Source organism: Phalaenopsis equestris, unplaced genomic scaffold (assembly GCF_001263595.1).
Source record: "Phalaenopsis equestris unplaced genomic scaffold, ASM126359v1 Scaffold000301, whole genome shotgun sequence".
Lineage (NCBI taxonomy): Eukaryota > Viridiplantae > Streptophyta > Magnoliopsida > Asparagales > Orchidaceae > Phalaenopsis > Phalaenopsis equestris.
This window is the reverse complement of record NW_018164743.1, coordinates 1,794,864-1,817,105: the sequence shown is the minus strand read 5'-3', so window position 1 is coordinate 1,817,105 and position 22,242 is coordinate 1,794,864. Positions and strand designations below refer to the sequence as shown.

General features: G+C 31.3%; 2 protein-coding genes across 3 annotated transcripts in view; both read left to right on the top strand.

Moving 5' to 3' along the window:
• Nucleotides 1–1,931, top strand: part of LOC110025533 (transducin beta-like protein 2) — a 29,188-nt gene extending 27,257 nt beyond the window's left edge. The window contains exons 9-10 of the mRNA XM_020726076.1: nt 334–378; nt 1,586–1,931. Of these exons, the coding sequence (XP_020581735.1) occupies nt 334–378; nt 1,586–1,671 (131 nt within the window). The 3' untranslated portion in view covers nt 1,672–1,931. The remainder of the gene's footprint in view (nt 1–333; nt 379–1,585) is intronic.
• Nucleotides 1,932–13,600: 11,669 nt separating this feature from the next.
• On the top strand, nt 13,601–22,014 carry LOC110025477 (uncharacterized protein At4g22758). 2 transcript variants are annotated; one of them, XM_020725978.1, is made up of 3 exons: nt 13,601–13,963; nt 15,559–15,754; nt 21,529–22,014. In XM_020725978.1, exons 1-3 carry the CDS (start codon nt 13,640–13,642, stop codon nt 21,789–21,791), a joined length of 783 nt encoding a protein of 260 aa, XP_020581637.1. In that variant the 5' UTR covers nt 13,601–13,639; the 3' UTR covers nt 21,792–22,014. The 2 variants fall into 2 exon arrangements, with proteins under 2 accessions (XP_020581637.1, XP_020581636.1); XM_020725977.1 differs by having other exon boundaries at nt 15,553–15,754.
• The last annotated feature ends 228 nt before the right edge of the window (nt 22,015–22,242 follow it).

Sequence of the window (22,242 nt, the reverse complement as noted above, 5' to 3'; positions counted from 1 at the left end):
ATGAGTATATATATATATATATATATATATGCAAGTCACATATTGTGAATGGTGCGGGCTGCGTCTATTTGATATTTTAATGACATTTGTTGCTGCTAATGCTCTTTTACTAATGAGCCGCCATGATAAACAGCGCATGTACATTTTTTTTTGTTTTTTGCTTGGATAAACATGGTATCAACTTGAGTCTTGAAATACAAAAAAATGTGAAATGCAGTGACATTGTTCCTTCTAAGACATTCATACTTAAGTATTATTTTGAAAACATGTAATTTATTAATTTTTAAATTTTTTTTGTTCATGCATATTTAACGATTTTTTACCGATAAACAGGTGACATTACAGGCATTGCGTGGGCTCCTCAAGCGATTCCAAATGGTATGATTCTTCACAGTTTAAAAATCTATTTTTTCTTCTCAGTATGAATTTGCTATCAGATTTTATAGTGCTTCACGAGTAATTAGTCTGTTGTTTGATAGGTTGGAGTACCGGACAACTCACAAAGCAACTCATCTATTAAATTATAGTAGCAATATGTTTTATTAAGTAACGTAATACTGAATTGTTGGACTGATTCACCCAGCTGAATCACCTGATTAATGCCCTACCACACAAAATTAATCCGAATTAGTTCTCAGCCTTAGGGATATAAATGATTAAATACTTTTACAAACTTCTTTATTTTTCTTTTTATGGTCAATCCACAATCAGGCCTGGCTAACTATATTAGGATGCTAATGTTTTTATATACTTGCATGTATGATTATACATTTCATCAAAATTGAAATAATTTACTGAGCATTATTTTTAATATTTTATGAATAAAAATAAAATTTTATTCTATCGGTCTGATTATTTGCTTAATATGTTTATCATACTTATATTTATAGTAATATGCAACATTTTTGAAGTGCATATTATATAAAAATGATTGAAATGTATAGAAGAATTCACCAAATAAGGAGTTAAATAATCAAATTAACATTTTAATCCACCTTTTAGCGAGCAAATTGTTAAACTCAACTAAATATATTCACAAATATAAATGATCCGCCTGAAAGATTGTTCAAACTTATTACATCATCTGAATAAATGAATATAAATTAGCCTTACGATTGTATCCACCTTTTTTAGGGGTGTTTAGTGCGTAATTTAAACGCAAATTTACGTTAATATTTAACGTAAATCTGTCAAAAGGAAAAAAGGTTGAAGTTAAATCCTGCAGTTTTCTAAATCCAAAATTTTCTGTTTTTGACATAATTCCTGGATTTATTAAATCCAATTATTAGATGGATTTAACGGATTGAAGTGAAGATGTGAGAGTTGTCGCTTCTCTGGTCGTAAAACACTTCATAGGAATTAGTTGGATTTAACCTTGATCGAATCAAATTTTTTTCTAGATTTAACTCTTTTGGATTTGATAAATTCGAATTTATAGGATTTATTAAAAATTTAAGTTAAGTCCGGGGTATAGCCAAACACCCCCTCAATGTTTCATCTTCAACGGCTTTATGACTGCATGCCTAAATTTTCCTTTAAAAATATGTTTCATGTCGATCATGATGGCTTCTCATATATTTTGCAGGGAACATTCAGGCAGCTGTTTTAGCATCAGCCAGTACTGACAAGAAAGTAAAGCTATGGTTGGCTCCAGAACTGCATCCATCATGAGCGTCGCAAAAACATCATCTTCCGCTAAAAAAATCTTCCAAAAAGTTTTAACCGATAAGAAAATTTGCCAGAGGGCTTCAGGAGTAAAATAACCTCTTTGATTTTTTTTCCCCATAGAGCGCACTAATGAAGAAAACGGTGGATGCTTCTTAATCAGAAATCACATGTCATCAGACAATTTTTGTGGTACTTTTTATATCTCAATAAATCAAGCTCAGTTCATCATGATTATCAATATTATTTTCTTCAGCCTTATTCAATTCCTGCTATTTTTCATTGCCCTAACTTCAGCTATTTCGGTCATCCAAGGTTTTATGCTTTCTTTTGAGAATAGTATAAGTATTTTGAATATCTTTTTCTTCAATCTGTGGATTTTATTTGTATATCTTTGTTCTGTCTTTTTTAACGTTTTGTTTTTTTGTATATATAGTTGTTTAAGATTATTTTTCTTTCTAAGGAATAAAATTAAAATTTTGCTTGTATTGCATGTAAAGATATTAGTTTGGTAGGTTTGTTAGCTTATTTTTCATATTCAGCTGTTTGTTTTACTAGTAAAAGTAATTAAGATTTTAGGGATGCACAATTAAATCTTCTGAGAGAGGGAGATTAGCAACAATAGAAGCTCTTTTGCTTTGTATTGAATGCTCGTGTGTAATGTCTATTTTTAGTTTCAGCGATTGCTTCCATTTTCTTGCGTATAACTTTCAACAGATAAGCGGATAAAATAAAGCCGGAGGCTGCACGTGTAAATTAGCTACAAGCAAATTAGTGCTCTTCTTAGCATAAAATTAGAGCCATGGTTGATTCCTAATATGAGTTGGATTTTATAAAATAGGCACTTTATTGTATCTTAAACGAGCATTAATATTATATGGTGGTCATAAATTTTGCAAGGTTACCTTCCACAATTTTAAGTAGGAGAAGCTTTAAAGCATTGGATTTGTCATCAAGAGGTAATCAATTTATTCCGTTGGAAGCAAAAATATTTTTTTTGAACTTGCAAGGGCAGAATAAAAAGATCTAAAAATTTCTTTTTTTATATGATGTCCATGTGCTTCAGTATGATAGTCTGATTGCTCATTATTGATCTCAAACTTTAGTCTAAAACTAAGATCAAATCAACCAAGAATTCTAAACAGATGTTTAACTTGACACTAGTCCTGAATGTGAGACTGTATGGAGAGACAAACTTTGAATAATTCTCATGTTTGGTAATAGTTGTTCGCCTCATTAAGAATAATTTCTATCAAATCCCATCAACATCAACAACGCAGTCTGAATTAGATAACCCATACGTTACCAATAGACTCGAATTCCACCTCAATCTATTCATTTAGCCCCTTAAATTTTAGAAAATGCTATTCTTCTTATCCTACACTATAATAATTACATCAATAGCATAACAAACTCCACGTAGACAGAAGTTCCCTGGTCCCGTTAATTGGCCGCTCCTTTAAATTTTAATCACCATCAAAGATAAGTCTTTGTGTAATCTACCAATCAACTTTTGTATGCTTTTTGACAAATTATTACTTGATAGCCTGTCACATGGCCCATTATTCCGGTCATTTTCAAAATCAATTGCTTATGGTTCTCACGACATCAATATCTATCATGGGAACTGTTTAAACTCGAACATGTACCTAAAACACATTATATATATATATATATATATTTCAAACTAATTTTCTCTGAATTTTGTGCTTTGTGAATGGCTAACCACTCTTAAGGCCATTTTTTATTATTCACAAGTAGCCATCACGGGAAGCTTAAAAAGTTGACAAGTTGCTTGAGATCAAGGAGAAAATATAATGCAAGAATAAAAATAATGAAGTGTGGGATACTTAATTTAATTTGCTTAGATTAATTAAGAGAATTATTATCAAAGAGTCATTTATTTCATTGGTAATCTCTGTATTAAGAGTGGTGATATGATGACATGGATGTGAAGCCCTAAAAAAGTGTTTTAAATGTCATTGGGGGAGGGTGTCGTCTGGCTAATAAGACGGGGAGATAGCACAAAAAATATTTCATGCTTGGGGGAAAAGTATGAAAAATATGTGAAATCAATCCCTTTAGGGATATCCGTATAATCTGTTTTGATGAAGATGACCTACATCTCAACAAGAGGAAGATGATTGAAGAAAGAGATGGAGAAGATAGGTGAAGAGTACACGATTTTATATATTTCAATTCTATGATATTATATATTTCAATTCTATGATACAATAAGGGGGTAATTCAACTTTGAAGGGGATGCACCAACTATTAAAGTAGTATATAATATATATTAGGGCTAGAGTTGATGAGTGAATAATGAGGTAGAGGAGAAAGAAAATGAAGAGTTTTCTTTATATGATGTCAATCTCGATGGTAACATAATAGTGCTCTTATGAAATCATTGTTAACACATTTAAAAGAGGAATGCAATACTTTTATTATCTACTTCAGAACTTATTGTGGCCTCTTGAAATTGGGATTGGAGATGCTTTTATTATGTAGTGGCAAGTTGTTATATATGAAGGGCGTGTATTGAATCCTGATTAGTGTTAAATGAGTATGTTCTGATTGGCTTAGAAGTTGGTGGTGTTGTGTTTTGGGTCTAACATAGATGACTAGATTGAATATTATGGATATCAAGGTGGGTAAAATCAAACAAAAATAGTAGAAAATCAGAGAGTTGAGTGTAGAGAGTTTTGATTGAATTGGTGGGGTGACACTCGTGAAGATGTCGACCATTAAGTCGTTGAGAACAAAAATTAGATGGAATGATGGTGTCATTCAAATGAGAACTAGCGAGGCCATTGCTAGGCGTTGGGATATTAATAAAGCCGGAAGGAATTGGAGCATGATATGGTGACTAGTAGTTAAGGTGTTGATTAGAAATTAACCAATGTGTATCATGGTTGAAGACATTGAGAAAGGAAGCAATAGGAGGATAGTTGATGTCATGTCTAAAAAACAATCATGAAAGCTATAATAATGGAGCTATCGAGGGCATATAATTAGTAGATCTAAGGATATTATTAAACCAAACATCTAGGATTGTGGAACCTTATGAGTTGAACCATCTGAAACCATTTAGTCTGACAAATCAATCTAGGAGGCAGCTACTAACGACCGCCAGATTAGCGTGATTTTTATTTATTATTAGTAGGATCCATATTGGGTGTTAAAACTAAGCATTAAAATGAACTCACATCTCAATAAACTCCAAAGTGCTAAAAAGGCATCCAAATTTGATAAAAAAAATGAAATGAAATAAAATAAAATAAATAGAAAGATCAAATGAGCTTTAAATGATGCAAGATGCCGCAACGATTGTGTCTTCAAATCAATTTCATTGCAATATATATATATATATATAGAGTGGAGATTCACATGTATAATAAAATACTTTAAATGAATAAATTTCAAAAGAGACAATAAGGGCAAAATAAAATGAAATATTTTTTAATTATATTCAAAGAATGATTGAATCATCTTTAGATCTTTATTCTATCATCTATGAATCATTTTTTATCATGACTTGAATATTCTTTGAATAGTCATCTTTAAACTATAATCAAACGATAATTAAGCCATCTTTGAACCATTTTCAACCTTTCGTTGATCATGATTTGAACGATCTTCGGGTTCACGATGGAGCCATGATTAAACCATCTTTGAACCAGTTTTAAACCATATTCAAATTATCTTCGATTCATCATAAAGTATGATTCAACCATCATCAAAACTCTTCCAACTACTTTCGCACTCTGATCAAATTTTATATGAAACTTATATGAATATTATTTGAACTTTTTTTTGAAAGTTTGAATAAGATTTGGAAAATAATTTAAGCATAATTTGAAGACAAATAAAATCTTGTTTGATTATGATGTGAAGATGGTTTGAAGCTTGTTCAATCATATAATTAAATCATGATTCAAATTTCATTTAAATCTTAATCAATTATAATTTATTTAAAGAGCGGTTGAATATAACTTTAAAATAATTTATTCATGGTTCTAAGCTAAAAGTGACCCAAAAAAGGCTCTGCTAAATTCTCAACGTGTAATTTATAGCAACTAATGATCTTTTGGGTTCAGGATTAAAGAGCATGAACAATATATTTAAATCTAAGCAATCAAGCGTAGCGTGTGACAATACAGAATCCTCCTAGTCCATAAAAGGAGAGGCCATCGTTGTGAAACTTCATTGTAGCGTGAACACACACATTTTGCAATGTTAGGAAGTAGCTTGAAAAGTTACATTGATTGAAAGATTATGTTTGTTTAAAGAGGTAACATTTGGCCGGTTTGAGTAGACCGGTTTTCAAATTGGTCAAACTGATTGTAACCAAAATTCAACATCCGAAAAATCGAAGCAATCTAAATTTTGATAAAATTGAGCCTGAACCGATCCAACCAAAATTTAATTCGGTTAAAATGATTTGGTTATGAACAAATCCATAATTTTGACCCTATTTGTAAAGCCATGGGTATTTTAGTTGAAATGAACTTTTAAATATATTTCTAACCATAATTGTCGTATTTTTTTATAATTTTTGCTATTAGGAGGCTTATTTGTCCATGGAAACGATAGTGAGGTTCATATACATACCATAAAAATTTAACAATAATTATAGGGAATTTGTGCGCAGGAATTTTCTATTTCTCTTCTGGTGCAGTGATCGCATTAAAGGAAAAACTATTGCGTACGGAGAGCGTACGCAGAGCTATGTGCGTTCTCCGATCACAGCCGCACATCAATCATCCATGTATGTCACGTGCGTTCTCCGATCACAGCCGCGTTCTCCGATCATAGCCACACATCAATCATCTATGTATGCCACGTGCGTTCTCCGACCACAGCCGCACATCAATCATCTATGTATATCAGTGGGTCACACTTTTACTAAATTTAAAAAAAAAAAAATTAAAGGGATGGTTGATGTCGAAGAGCGCAAGCAGCTTGCGTACGCTCTCCGTACTCAATAATTTCTTGAATTAAAGACAATTCTTTAAGGATTAAAAGATTGATTGAGAAATTAACTTGAAACTATTTATATATATAAATGATTAAATATAAAACAGTTTTAAGTCAATTTAAAATATCATTATATATGATTAAGATGCATATATATATATATATATATATATGTATGTATATATAAAAGTAAAATTGAAATTTAGATGTTAGATACTTAAATACATAAGAATTGAGTGGTATGCATGTAAATCTTTGTAGGAAAAAATTTTTTGGCTCCAATTATCTTGGGTTTAAATGAATCCATTAAAAATAAATCTAAAATACAAAGTTTGTTTAATGACTAATAAACTATTACGCCATAGTTTTAACGTCAATAAACTCCAAATAAATTTCTATTTTCCTTAGAAATGTCCAAATAAAATTATAATTATTGAATTGTCAAATTTAAAGAAGAAAAGTAACGACTAAAGTGCCGAAATAGTCCCCAAAGTTTTTACATAGGGCTCATTTAATAGTACCAAAGCTTATATAGGAATGACAAAATGTGCTCAAAGTGTTTTAAAATTGAGCTTTAATAATCCTTAATAGAGACTATTATTTCAGCTCTAATTTAAAGAGATTCAAGCCTATTATGACACTTCTATAAACTCTTGGATTAAAACGGCCCCTGTTAGATATTGCTCATATACCATAAATGGACAGATGCTGGAGCAGAGCGGAAGATTCTGTCTATATCAGAGGAGTTTCCTTAAGATTTTCTTTTATGCTATTTCTAGGTTTATAATAGGCCTGTTTGTAACCCTAGATTATTTAATTATGTATCATGTACTCTTTTTCTGGATTAATGGAAAAGCCGCCGCTCTGCTCCCGATGACGTAAGCATCTTTACCGAACATCGTTAAATCTCTGTGTGATCTTCTAGATTTGTGTCAATTTCTATTTTTCTTCGTCTTAATTTCTCAACAGCCCCATATATATAATCGGGAATTATTTTAGCATTTCAATTAAAAATCAAACATATAAAAGTTATAAGGGAGGACTACTAGACTTTCTTAAAAAATCATAAAATATAAGTGGGCCTAGAAGATTAGTACTGAAATGGATAATTTTACACTACATATATATAAAAAGATGATATATTTGTTGGAATAAAACGAAAAATAGTTTAGCCGTTAGATATGTACCAACATAGGAATTAGATGGCATATATGTAAATAACACTTTTTGAAATTTTGTGCCGCTTCATAGGAATACATCAAATTCAATTGAGAATTCATGACTTGTAAGCAACAAAATTGAAAAAAAGCCCTAAACACCACATAAATTAATGCGGGATTTGGAGGCTGGAAATCAATTGAGGATAACTCTTAATGAAGCAGTACAATGAATTGATAAAGGGTGGATCGACCAAGTGGGAAGACAATAATTTCTTTATTTGAAATGACAAGACCAGTCATGTAAAGGTGCTTCTACTTCTTCAATTATAATATAGTTTAATGTTAGGGGCTTTTACATATATAACACTCAATTCCTATGTAATTACATATCCAACACCTGAATTTTATGTCCACTTAAACTACATTAGTAAGTACATCAAAAGAGTTGCAAATACACATTCATCTTAATTGTTATGTCCACATATATGATATATCTATGTTTGTGTGTGATGATTTATTGTGCACAATGGATTCTTTCTAAGCTAACTCTAACATTCAAGTCTCTCAATCACTTTTATTGTATCTTATATTGAATGATGAGTTAGTTAATGCAAATATTACTAATGTTAAAGTGGAATTGGAGATGAAATTCAAATTTGACCCGAGTTATAATGGGTCTTTGGCATTGTCAAAAGTGACATTTGAGCAACATTAGTATATGTCTAACTGGTATTTAGGACCATGCTAAGTAGGTTCCTCTCAAAATACTCCGACTTAAGGTGAATAATGGCCAAGACAAGTAATATATTGCCGCACTTATGAGTATTATATTTAAAATGACAAACAAATGTAATCTACATATGTAGAGGGTTTGAGGTCCGGTATGTGGATGAATGTAGGAATGACACCCTCAAGCCATTTATTATATGATATTCTATAGCGTTATTGAATGATGTTATATAATGTTTTAATACAAGTAATAAGATACTAGCATTATCATTATGTATGTCAAAAGATTGTTGAAGAATCTTTTTTAATCAGACAAAATAATAATATTATAATATTATTAATTATTATATATTATTAAATAATAAGAAAACTTAAATGACACGCGCACGCACACACTAGTGCTCTCTCCAATGAGGATACTACATGCCTAGATGATTCAATATTACATCAAGGTCATATAATGAACCTTATAACTTATACCATTACATATAGTATGACACAAATTTTCTCATCTTTTGGAATTTTCTCAATAATATAAACTACCATTTTATCCCACGTTTTTATATATATTTTTTATGATAGTCAAACCAATTGATGTATTTATTCCTCCTACTATCAACTCACCTATACCCTTGCTATATATGATCTATATTGATTCATTATATCACACCAAACATTCTTGTCATGTTTTGAAGTACATATCCACACTTTCGAGTTATCAATGATACTCAAATGTTTTAAATATGAAAATTGGATACATTTATATGTGGCATAACTAAGAAATGGTCATGCACATATGGCTTCAAAATCACTTATATATCATAATATATTTAATATTTATTTTTTTTTTTTTTTTATGTTGTGTTATACATTATGTTGCTAACCTAACTCTGAAGCAAACCATCATTTCTATCAATGTAAACTTGCACATTTTTAACTTGTATATGATGCACCATCTCTTCATTCGATCTCTAACAAATGTTAATTTTAATACATAGTGAAACATGTCACCTTAATTAATTAGAATTAGCGTAGTTATAATATGACATGTAACATAGAGTCTTCCCTTCAAGATATAATGGCTAAGTTACATTTAGCATTGGTTATCTTATATAAATGCTCAAAATTCCATTCTCAAAAAATTTGAATGCACCTTGTTATGTTGAATTTGTTGAGTTTTTCTGATTCTTTCATAGATACTACATAAGGACTTCACATCTAAATGTATTATGAGTAATACATATGCACAAACATGCTTATATAACTCAATCTCTTTCAAGTCAAATGGTGATTTTATCTAATTTCTATTTTAGCAACCGAAGTAGCATGTATATTTTTACCTAGATGTGGCTGATTCTAAATTTTAAAGAAAGATTTTGATTTATTGGGTGTTTGTGTATAATCTCTCTTTGGATAACTACCAAATAGTGTTTCACAAGGGTTAAGCCATGACTTCTATCTCTGTCCTTTATCGACCATGATATACCTAACCAAAGCTAGGTCATGGACTGTAATTCTAAAGATAAGTATAATATTCTCGAAGGACATGACCATTTCACCTATAAATTGATGTAATATATTTATGAGCAAATACTAACAGTAAAAAAAATGTAATAAGAAAATAATGGTTTTATCTAATTTAATGTAAATGATGTATGCAATAAATATGTCCTAAAACTTCTAAAATATGAAAGCCTGTAATTGACCACTTCTTTATTATTGAAATATTTGTAACAACCTCCAAAAATAATTTCTTGCTCTTCAATTTGGCTATCGACAAAATAAAAAAGAATGTTCTAAAAATATATTACTATCTTATAATATTTAGATGGATAACCTGAATGTTTCAAGTAAACTTATTATGCTTTGATTGGCATCAACTACCAGCGCTAGTCTGAGCTGTACTTTCATTCCTTTTAGCTTTACAATGGCATTTTTTATGTACTTCTTATGCCATAATTAAGTGCATACATTTAATAATATTAAATTATAATTTGATTTTAACATTTTCACTTTATTAATAATTTATATAATTCATAATATTTTTAGGTTACTATAATAAATGGTTTTATTCCATAAAAAATCTTAAGAGTACTAAAAATTATATTGTATCATTCATTTCATGTGTCCTTGGTCATTGTGTATAGATGTGTGCATGACCTACTAGATCATTTCTTAATATATGATGCAAGTAATTTGACTATGCTTCTTCTTGGGTCATAGTGGTAGAATTTTAAAATTATGTGAAATATTTCCTTATAACATATTCTATAACATGGATTATATTATAGCTTGATAAAGAAACTTTTTTTTTATTTGTATGTCTCATGCCAAGAAATTACATGTAAGCATTTTATTTGATAGATTTGAGGATGAGTGTATGTGAATCTATAATCTCCTTCGAAAGTACATGCATGTTTTGTCAAAAAATTAGTATTCAGGAGTGTCAATATTTATAAGTTCTAAATATTTTCTTATTTCAGGCTCAGATTTCTATACTATTATCATTGTACATAAGTGTAAAAATGATGATTTTCTTGTAGACTCTTATTTTATGGTAATAGCAGGGTGCTAACGAGCAATGTAATATCATTATAGTAAAGAACACAACCTTTTTTTTTTAGGGAGCCCTCGTGCAGGCTTAAAAACACTATTCTAAAATATTGGTGGCATTGTTCCATATTTAGCATCATAATAATGAGATAATATCAAATTTGTTATGCCTCCATTAAATAGTTAAGCATCTATTTTTTTTCTTTGATATTTTTTATGTAGATCATAAAATTAATAAAAAAAAATTATGTTCCCACTATTAATAGCCTCAATACCACTTCTAGCATAAAGTTTCAACATCCCATTCATCAAAAGAGTGATTGTGTCTTGCCCATAAATATTTAATAACATATATGAACCAAACTATCAAGTGTTGGAAATTGTACATAATTTTTTATTAATTGTCCCAATTAGTGGCTTATATATGGTTCTAAGGAACTATGACAAAGGCTTATTACATTATAATAGCAAAATTTAAAGTGAAAAGCTCATCATTTGAATCAACTACCACTACAACCAATAATTTCCCCCAATACTTACCAAATAGAAAGGTAATATCAAATCTTAAGTTTGGCGAACATAATCATCTTTTTTATACAAAATATAAAAAATTTAAAAAAACCATTATAATCATTAAAACTTATTTATTTGTATTTTTCGACAAGAAAAAAAAACTCTTTAAAGTTGAGCAAATAGCTTCCATAAATCTATAGAGTAAGCAATATGACATGTTCATCTTTCAAATATAACTTCGATTCCTTTCATACGTCATCCTACGCTTCAATATACGAACCCTTACATTGAATATTGCTTCCATGTGATCTATTATCTTTTTTTTTCATTTTATTTCAAGTATTTGACAAAAAGTCCAGAGTGAATGATAGCACATGACTTTATAAATTGTATTCTTGATTGCTAGGTAACATTATAAGATCTTTCATGTATAAACAAACTACTAACAAAAACTTTTTAGGTCTCACTAATGAACTTACGATTCGATACATCTAAGAACCAAAGGCACGGTTGTAACATATTAACATATTCTACTTAAACGTCAATCAATTATTTTCATTTGAGCAATTCATTCGATACTCGACATTATTAATAATTTATCAATTATTTATGTGCATTAAATATCCATTTTATGAACACTAGAACAATCTTTTGAGGTCAGATATGTAAACATAAAAGAATTGAGGTTGGATATGTAAGTAAATGGCGCCCCCACATTTGTTTTATTTTAATGTAACAATATAAACTGCTTGTGGGGTCCCACTTGACCTCCCCGCCGACCGCGGAAGCAACGCTGACAGCATCCAAACGGTTGCCTTCATCTTTTATTTTTTATTTATTTATTTTTATTTTTTTATTTCTTCTGCCGCCAACAATAATTAACGCCAAAATTACAAAATGCCCCTAAATTATTACAAAAATAATTATTCTAATGTTATAAAAAAGTGCTCATCATTGCCCCCCACAAATTTGAACTTTTGTGGACCCAAAAGTCAAAACTAATACCGAATTAATTTGAAAAAAATTTCAAATGCATTAAATTCATCATTTTAATTAGATTTAAATTTGATTTTAGATTTTTTTAGTTATTTGTTTATTGGGAAAATTGATAAATATTTATATTTTTGTCCATCAACATTTATGCTTATTTAATATTACAATTAAATGACTTTGAGACTATTTTTGATAAAAAAATTTAATATCAAAATAATATTGTAAGCTACTTTTTTTTATATAAAAAATTATATGAATGAATTTAATTATTATTATTTTAAATATGATCCATAAACTTTTTTTGGCACATATACTTAAAAAAAGTCCAAATTATAAATCTTATTTTTTATATGTATTTATTAAGAGTAAATAAATATTTATATAGATTCAACAAATTTGAGATTTATCCCTAATTAAAATTGTAATTAAAATAACATACTTTTTTTTTTTTACATTTATAATAATGAATCTAATTACCATTGTTTTAATCATTAATGTTTATATTTAAATATAAAATAATCAAATTTATAAACTTAAAATAAATCTAAAAAATAAATTTCAACGGTCTTATTCAAAATTTCTCTTCCTCAAAATATATCTGTTAATTTTAAAATACAAAACTCCAATTTCTATCTAACAAAAAATTATTACATATGGTGTCTGCATGGGGTGTCCAATCATAACCATAAATCACGGTGATTTACGTTCATGATGAAATCAATTTTTTTTAAAAAAAAAATTATAAAGTGAGACCCATTAAAATACATTCTGACCATAAATCACCGTGATCTAGAAACAGGATTGAACATCGCATGCATCTCTGTTGTCTGTTTACAATAATTTTTCCTTTCTAAACTTTCAAAAATTATAACATCGCATTAACGCATGCAGCACCGCTAGGTATAAAAGGAAAAGAAAAAAGGTAGGGGTACTCCCGTAATTTACACAAGCTACAGGCGTTTCAAAACAACGTTAAACTTCCATTCCCGCACAGTACCGCTGCAGCAGCTCGTGCAGCTCTCCTCCACTTTCCTCTTCCCACCTACTTCATGCCGGAGAAAACCCTAAAGCTCCACCGCGCGCCATCGAACCTCTCCAGCGATGCCCGACGGCCGCCTCACCCTTTGACGTCATCTCCCCGCCGGCCGATTCTCCTTCCTCTTCGCCGGCCAAAGCGCTCGAAACCCTATGGGATTCTCCCGCGCTCCGCCTCCGAGCCGATCTTGTGGAGGGTTCCGGCTATCGGCGGAGAAAGAGAGAAAGGGAAGTGGACGGCGTCGATTCGTATTCCTAGACCGCATACATGTACCGATGTGATGTCGGCGTCGCGGTGGCTAAAATCTCCGTCGGCTGCCGTGGGAGATTCAAGGGAGGTTGGTTGATGTTAAGTTGAATTACAGGTTTTATTCGATGATTTTTTTTTTTTTTCTCCAAGTGTTTGAGGGAATCGAAGGGTAAGTTTAGGGAAGGTTTTGAGATTTGTTTAAGAATGATTCTAAAATGCCGAAAGCAAAGGGTTTAATTAGACTTTAATACGAAATTCGCCGAATAATTTTCTGTGTTGATTGGGGGTTTTAGTCAGGAATTGTTGAAATTAGGTCATATTGATCGAAACTGTGGAAGCAAATACTAAAATTTAACTGAAACAAGCAAGATTTGGCCAAAATCATGAAACTCGAGTAAAAATTCGTTTAAAAATAATATTTATTATTTTAAAGCATTAATCAATATATTTTAATAAAATATTTTTAGAATAATTTAAATATTATAAAATAAAGTAAATACAGAAAATTACCAAATTCAATGAAACCGAAATGTGATTAGAACAAAATTGAGATGGAATAATGGTTTTAAAACATATTTAATCATGTCATTAACTTTCAGTTAAAATGATCTGAAACTAGGGCTGTGAATTTAGCCTGAAGATCGTTAATTGCTCGCATATTAATTTGAATTTTGATTTGGATCGAAACAAAGGAGTTGTGCTACGAGCTAAAATTTTGAGTCGAATTTGATTTGAGCTGGCCCCAACTCGGGCTCGAAATCAGATCGTTACCCTTATAATGTTAGTTGTGATTTTAGTAAATTTTAGCTCAAAGATCATTGATCTCTCAAAAATTAATTTGAATTTTAGCTCGGATCGAAAATAATGAGCCAAAATTTTGAATCAAATTTTTTTCAAACCGATTTGAAGCCACCCAACTCAAATTGAAATTGGATCGTTACCACTCCTACTTGAAACTATCAAAGCTGATTAGTTTCAGTCAAGAACATATCAAAACAGTCCCTTTTTTTGTCAGTTTCATAGTATCCGAAAATTATACCCTAAACTAATAAAATTCAAATGAAATAATTAAAAGAAATAAGGTTCATTAAAAACTCAACCGGAAAAGAAAAAAAAATATGTAGAGTTTTTTTGGGATAGTTGCAACTGTTTGACGAAGCTACTACAGAAGAAACTGTTATTCAAAAAGTTGAAGTGAATTTACAAATTTATTGTATTTTCAAAAAGTCAGATCGTAACTTTCTAGAAATCAACATACTTTAACAGTTGAGGTCAAAAACTTTTCATACCTTAAAAATTTTTAGATAATAGCAAAAAATTAGTTTATCAAATAGAACTGTGGTGTCGATCTGAGCAAAGTAGACAGAAAATTTTTCCAAATAGACCCTTACATATATACTACACAATTTTTATGTATTTACATATCTAACACCCAAAATTTAATATTTACAGTCATAGCACTTAAATCTTTATCACATAAAAATATCACTTATCAACTTTTTTTCTCTTAATCAAATGTACCTTTTTAATGCATAGGCTATATCAAATTTTAGGTGTTAGTTATGTAATTCCATAAGACTTGTGTGGTATATAGGTAAATTTCCCAAAAATAATTTTGTGCTTTTTAATAATATGTTAAAAAGAAATTTTAAATTTTAAAAATAATTAAAATGGAAGCCGCAGGAGACGAAGGTGGTGGTCAGCGTTGCAGTAGAAGGGAGTCCAGGGCCGGTGAAAGCCATGGTGAAGCTCGGGGCCAGCGTGGAGGAAGCCATAGCTGCCGTCGTCGATGAATACAGCCGCGAGGGGAGGAGCCCGCAGCTGGACCTGCAAGCGGTGGCCTCCTTTGAGCTCCATCATTCTCATTTCAGCCTCCACAGTAAGCAATTTTACAGTTTTTTACTTGTTTTAGCTTGCGATTTGTATGAATTTTAAAAATTAGAATAATTGATTTTTTTTTTTTTTGCATTATTCTTCTTCTTGAATTAATTGTCAGTAAGCTTCAACTAAGGCATAAAATTTTGTACAAATCAATTTTGTCTTGCATCAAATCTCAATTTTCAGTACATATTTTTTTTTTCTTACAAAAATAAATATTAAAATCTTAATATTTGAACAAACCACATGTTCGTTGTGCAGCAATTTTCTCGTTAGAGTTCATATTATGTGACTGTCGAATTAATATCATAAAGGAAGATTTACATATATAACGTTCAATTCCGATGTAATTTAATTTCTAACACATAAACTTTAAATTTTGCGTATACATTCCGCCCTACCTATGCATGAAAATGTGTATTTCACTTTTTAAAAGTTAAAGTAATAATATATTTGATGTGATATTAATGCAAAAATCAAAGTATAGGCGTTAGATATGTAAATACATAGAATTGGATGGCATAGATGTAAATGCCCCTTCTTATATGTCAGAAAGCTTTGCATGCATATCACTCAATTCATATGTATTTGTTGGAAAAACAATAAAAAAACTTATTAGACTACAAGCATACACATAGCTAAATTAAACAAACAACTGATGAGAATAAGCAACATCAAAGTTTTAGCATAGGAAACCCCTCAAATAGAATAAAAATCACAGGACCTGTAGGTCACTTATACATTCAATAATCAATTTAATGGATACACGAAGTTCTTCTCTAGAACACTACTAGAGGAAATCAGTAATCAACCATCATTGAGTAATTGGTATATATCAACTTCATCAAACATAAGGATTTAGTAATCTCACCAAATTCAAGAATACATGATGCAAATCACAATAGAAAACTAGAAGCGGTCTTCAGTTCCTTGTCATATGGATTTCAACAATTGGGAGACATACTTGTTTACTGAAGTTCTTCCTTCTTGTTCCGCCATATGCATTTCCTTTCTTTGTCTCCTATGTTCGAAAGATAGCTAGCAAGAGTCGAATTGCTCTGTTTGTGCGAAAACTGTAGAGACGAGGGACGTGGGTATGGAGTAAGGAAAAAAATGACAACTCTTTTTTTATTCATAAAGAAAATCGATTTTCAGTTTTTTCTCAAGCTGAACAGTGCAAACATCACGTAGGATGGACCCACAACAATCACCCCCTCTCAATCACGCGAAGAAAAAACTCGCTTATTCATGCGATTCCTCGACATACTGTAAGCTTTTCTTTCAGGGATATTTTTGTCATCATATTAGAATTATTCACATCGGTATGGATCTTCTTAAATTGTAACTTATTCGAGTTTAGTGCATCTCGAATCCAATGACATCCCACATGAATATGCTTCGAAAGTGAGTGGAATGTGTAATGTCCACTGAGATGAATTGAACTCTGACTATCACAATATAAGATAAACTTCTATTGTTTATGGCCCAACTATTGTTACAAATTTTTTATTTGCAAGACTTCTTTGCAAGTTTCTTTGACAAAAGTCACACACTTCTGTATTTTAGATTGTCATGAAACTGCACCCTTGCAGAAGTAACCAAGTATCCCAAAATGGGCTTTCTTGAGTTGACATGACCATCTATTTATGCATCTATATAACCTTGCAAAATAGGATTATCGTTTCTAAAGCATAAACACACTTTGGAAGAACCTCTGAGATACCTTAAAATTCACTTAACTACTGCCCAATATTCTTTCTCGAATTGGAAGGAAATAGACTAATGCCAATTGCATGAGCAATATTTTGTTTCGTACATATTATAACATACATCAAGCTACCGGCTGCAGATGCATAATACACTTTCTTCATTTCTCGATTCTCATTCACTTATAAGGCATTGTTTAGTGTTTAGGTTAAATGGTCTTGCAAGTGGAGATACGACTAGTTTCATGCCGCTCATATTGAATCTTTCAAGAACTCTCTATATTCCTCCCCTTAGATGATCATAACTTGTTCTTCTTCCTATCAAGAATAATGTTCATTCCAAATATTTGTTTTGTCGGTCCCAAGTTTTTCATGGCAAAAGATTTGTCAAGTTCTCTCTTGAGCTTCTCAATTTTAGTCCCATCATGACCATAGACCAACATTTCATTGATATATAGTAAGAGAATCACAAGATCATTATTAGAGAATTTTTTTATAAAAGCACAATAGTCACAAGTGGTCTTAAGGTACTCATTTGCTTTCATAAAAATATCAAATTTCCTATACCACTAACTTGGCGTTTGCTCAAGCCCATATAAATTCTTTCTTAATCTGCATACAATATCTTCATTTTCTTTGTCTCTGAAGCCTTTGGTCCGTTCCATGTAAATCTTCTCTTCTAAATCATTGGGAAAAAAGATTGTTTTTTATATCAAGTTGTTTCGCCTCCAAATTCAAACTGACAATTAATCCCGATACAAGATAGATTGAACTTGTCTTCACCATCGGTGAGAAAATCTAATCGAAATTGGCACTACCTGTCTGACTATATCCCTCACAAGTAACCTTGTTTTCTACTTTGGTTGTGAGCTATTCTCCTCCGACTTCAGTTTGAATACTCATTTGTTCTTTCAAGTTTTCGTGTCCTTTAGTAGTTTCAACAAATCATAAGTGTGGTTCCCATGCAATAATTTTATCACATTTTTCTGGCACTCAACAACTCTTCTCACTTCTCATATGAAAAAACCTCCAGGTAAAGTCTCTGATTATCACCCGTTAGTAAGCATCACATATTCACTGGTAGAATATGTCTTAAAAGGTTGATATTTCTGTTGTATCTTGTTAACAAAGGTCCAAATGGTGCATCTTCTAGGTCCTCAACATTTGGATCATCTTCTGTTGAAAGTGACTCACAACTTGTTCTTCATTGGTACACTTTGACTCATTTGGTTTTTCAAAATCTACAATGGTCTAGTCTTCAAAAAAATTGCATCTTTGGTTCTGATAATCTTCTTGTCAATCGAATTCTAAAATTTGTACCTAAACTCCTCGTGGTTGTACCCAGTAAAGATGTATTGCCTTGTTATGCTATCAAGTTTAGACCTCACATCTCTAGGAATAAGCACAAATGTTATGCATCTAAAAACTCTAAGCGCCCATATATAATATCTTTCTCTGTCCAAACCCTCTGTGGTATGGCATGATTCAAAAAAGCTGAAGGTATAAGATTATCAGGTGAACCACCAATTTTAAGCCTCTCCCCAAAAAACCTTAGGCAGTTTTGAAGAAGATAGCATGAAACGAATTATGTCATTAATTGTGCAGTTCATCTTCTCAGCAACTTCATTATGCTAATGAGTTTTTGGCTGTCTTCTTAATTTTGATTCCATAAGTTCTAAAGTACGCCTCAAATGGCCCACTTTACTCACTACCATTATTTGAACGGACGTACTTCAGCTTTTTTCTAGTTTACCTCAACTGTCATTTGAAAAATCTTGAAGAAACCTAAAGTCTGATCTTTATATCTCAATGTGTAAGCCCACACTTTCTTGAAACAAGTTTCAATGAAAGTAATATAATAACGAGCACCACCAAGGCTCATAGCATCCATAGAACATATATCAATATGCACCAAATCCTACACATTAATTTTTATAGGTGGATGGAGAGTTTAAAAAGAGATTCTATGTTGTTTATCGGCCAAGCAATGAGTACATATCTCCAATTCGGCAGTCTTCAAGTTTGGAATAACCTTTTTTTCTATGAAAGCTTCTTCATACCATTCTAACTCGCGTGATCGAGTCGCTCCGTCGCATATCGTATAGTTGAGTGGATGAATCATCAGTTGCATACACTTCTCCCCCTTAATACTAAGCCTCCATCAAATAAAGAGAATTGTGCTTCTTTCCTCTAACAGTCAGGAATGATCTCTTAGTGAGCTTCCATTTACCTTCACCAAAATGGTTATGGCATCCTTTATCATCAAGTACACCATTGAAGATCAAATTCAAATTGACCTTAGGAATATGTTTTATATTTTTTAGAGACAATCAACATCTGGAGTCAGGATTCATGTAGAAATTATTCATGCCCGCAACTTTGCATTCTGCATCTTTCCCCATTTGCAGATGACCAAACATACCCTCATTGTAGATAGAAAACACATCACGACAAGAAGTGACATGATATGAGTACTATAATCAAGTGCACAACGAGAATCCTTATATGTGAGATTAATATTGTTTCTATTACAAGTAATAGGGTCATCCCTATCTGCAACAGTTGTTGTATTAGCATTATTTTTCTTTATTTCATATTTCTGCTTCTGCTTTTGTTCTCTTTTTAACAATTTGTATTGAGTCTGCTTATGCTTCGATATGTCATGATGAAAACATATGAACTCATTCTTTGTCTGAAACTTTCTTCATGATTTGTCATTGCTTTCACAATACTTATGATTTCTACTCTTTTTTTTTATCCTGTTTCACTTAAATTAACACCCGATTCTACATAATTATCCCTCGCTCATTTATCTTTTTTTTTTTTTCCATTCAACATACTCTCTTTCACTATATTCAAAGTAAGAATGTCATTTGGAGCAGAATTGCTAAGAGAAACAACAAAAGTCTCCCAACTAAATGGCAAGGAACTGATCAAACACAAGACAAGGACATCAAGTTTTGACTTCATTCCAATGCTGCTAATTGATTCAATATCTTCTTAAAAACATTCAAGTGATTAGAAAATACAATTCCATTAGTGTACCTAAGATACATCAATTTTTTAAAAAGAAAGTCCTATTATGTGCATTTTTCTTTTCGCCCAACTCTCTCAGAGTTTCTCAAACTTTGTTGACATTTGTCTTATTAGTAAAATATTAATAAACACTATTGTCAACCCATTGTCGAATCTTGCTAATTGATTTTGTATTCAACTTAGTCCAATCCTTATCGGCCAACTTTGTTAGTATCCAAAAGTATATCTTCTAAGTCCAAACAACAAAGTAAGTCTTCCATATGTGACTTCCAAATTTAGTAATTGGTTGTCGTAAGCTTATTCATGTTATTGTTGTTATTAATAAACTCCTTTATTTAACCAACACAAATTATTCCTAACTCAGATACCACTTGTTGGAGAAATAGTCGAAAAACTTACTATATTACAAGCATACACACAATCAAATTGAGCAAACAACCGACTAGAATAAGCAATACCAAATTATTAGCTTGGAAAACCCCTCAAATAAAGTAAAAATCACGGGACCCATAGGTCACGTAAAGAACTCCACTAATCAACTTAATGGATGCACAAAATGCTTCTATAGAATATTACTAGAGGAAATTAATAATCAACCATCACCAAATAGGTGGCATACATCAACTTCATTAAACGTAAGAGTTTGTTAATTTCAACGAATTCAAGAATACAAGATGCAAACCACAATAGAAGAAGAGCAGCCGGCCTTCATTTTCCTGTTCTGTGGATTTCAGCAATCGGGATTCGTACTTGATTCCTGAAGTTCTTCTTTTTTCTTCCTCCAAAATGCTTTTCCTTTCTCTGTCGTCTGTTTTTGCAAACCATGCCAAAATGTGTATTTCGCTTTTTAAAAGTTAAAGCGGTGGTATACTTTTGATGGATTATGAAAGATTTGGGTGATATAAATGTAAAAAAGTAAAACTAAAGTTTATAGGCGTTATATAGATATGTAAATATATAGGAATTTGGATGTATGTTTGTAAATTCCCCTTCTTATATAATAAACATATCATAAACTTCTTTAACTATGCAGGTCTTAACAAAAGTGACAAAATTGGAGAGATCGGAGGGAGAAGCTTCTATCTCCGAACCAGAAGCAGCAGCCATAGCTTCAATTCTGGAAGAGAAGAAAGAAGTCATGGCTTCTGTGCTGAAATTCATCAGGTTGCAGAGACCCATAACTCATCTGCAACTTCTTCTCATCCCTTCTTCAACACAATTGCTACAATTTTTCTTATGATTGAAAGGAGAACTAAGAAAATCTGCAAAATGGTGTCATGTTTTCTGTGTGTTTGATGCAAATTTGTACATTCTCAGCTATTTTATACTTTTTTTTTTCTGATATTTATAACCAGAAAGCCATTTGTTTTAGTTGGATGGCTCTGTTATAGGTATATGTAATAAAATACGTGCATATTGCATTGTATTGTAAAGATAATTGTAGAGGGATGTAAAATGAATTTGTACAGCTGTTGTACCGATGATGACGAAAATAAATAAAGAACGTTAGTTCCATAAACATTTTTTTTCTTTTAAGTTGTGTCTATATATATATATATATATGGGTTGGCGGCTATCGGCGATGAGGTGATGCTGGACTTCAGCTCCTCTAAGCTTCAAGCTTTTCTTCAGACTTTAAGCTCTCCTCCTCAAGCTTACAACTCTCCATACCATGAGAATAGAAGTGGAGCTTTATTTATAGAGTTTCGAGTGCAATTAATGCATGAGTATGAACCGCTTTGATTAA

Coding starts and splice junctions, on each gene's coding strand:
- LOC110025477 (XM_020725977.1), top strand. CDS start 13,640: ATGCCGGAGAAAACCCTAAAGCTCCACCGCGCGCCATCGAACCTCTCC. Junction 13,964..15,552: donor CCGTGGGAGATTCAAGGGAG/GTTGGTTGATGT, acceptor TTAAAATGGAAG/CCGCAGGAGACGAAGGTGGT. Junction 15,755..21,528: donor TTCTCATTTCAGCCTCCACA/GTAAGCAATTTT, acceptor TTAACTATGCAG/GTCTTAACAAAAGTGACAAA.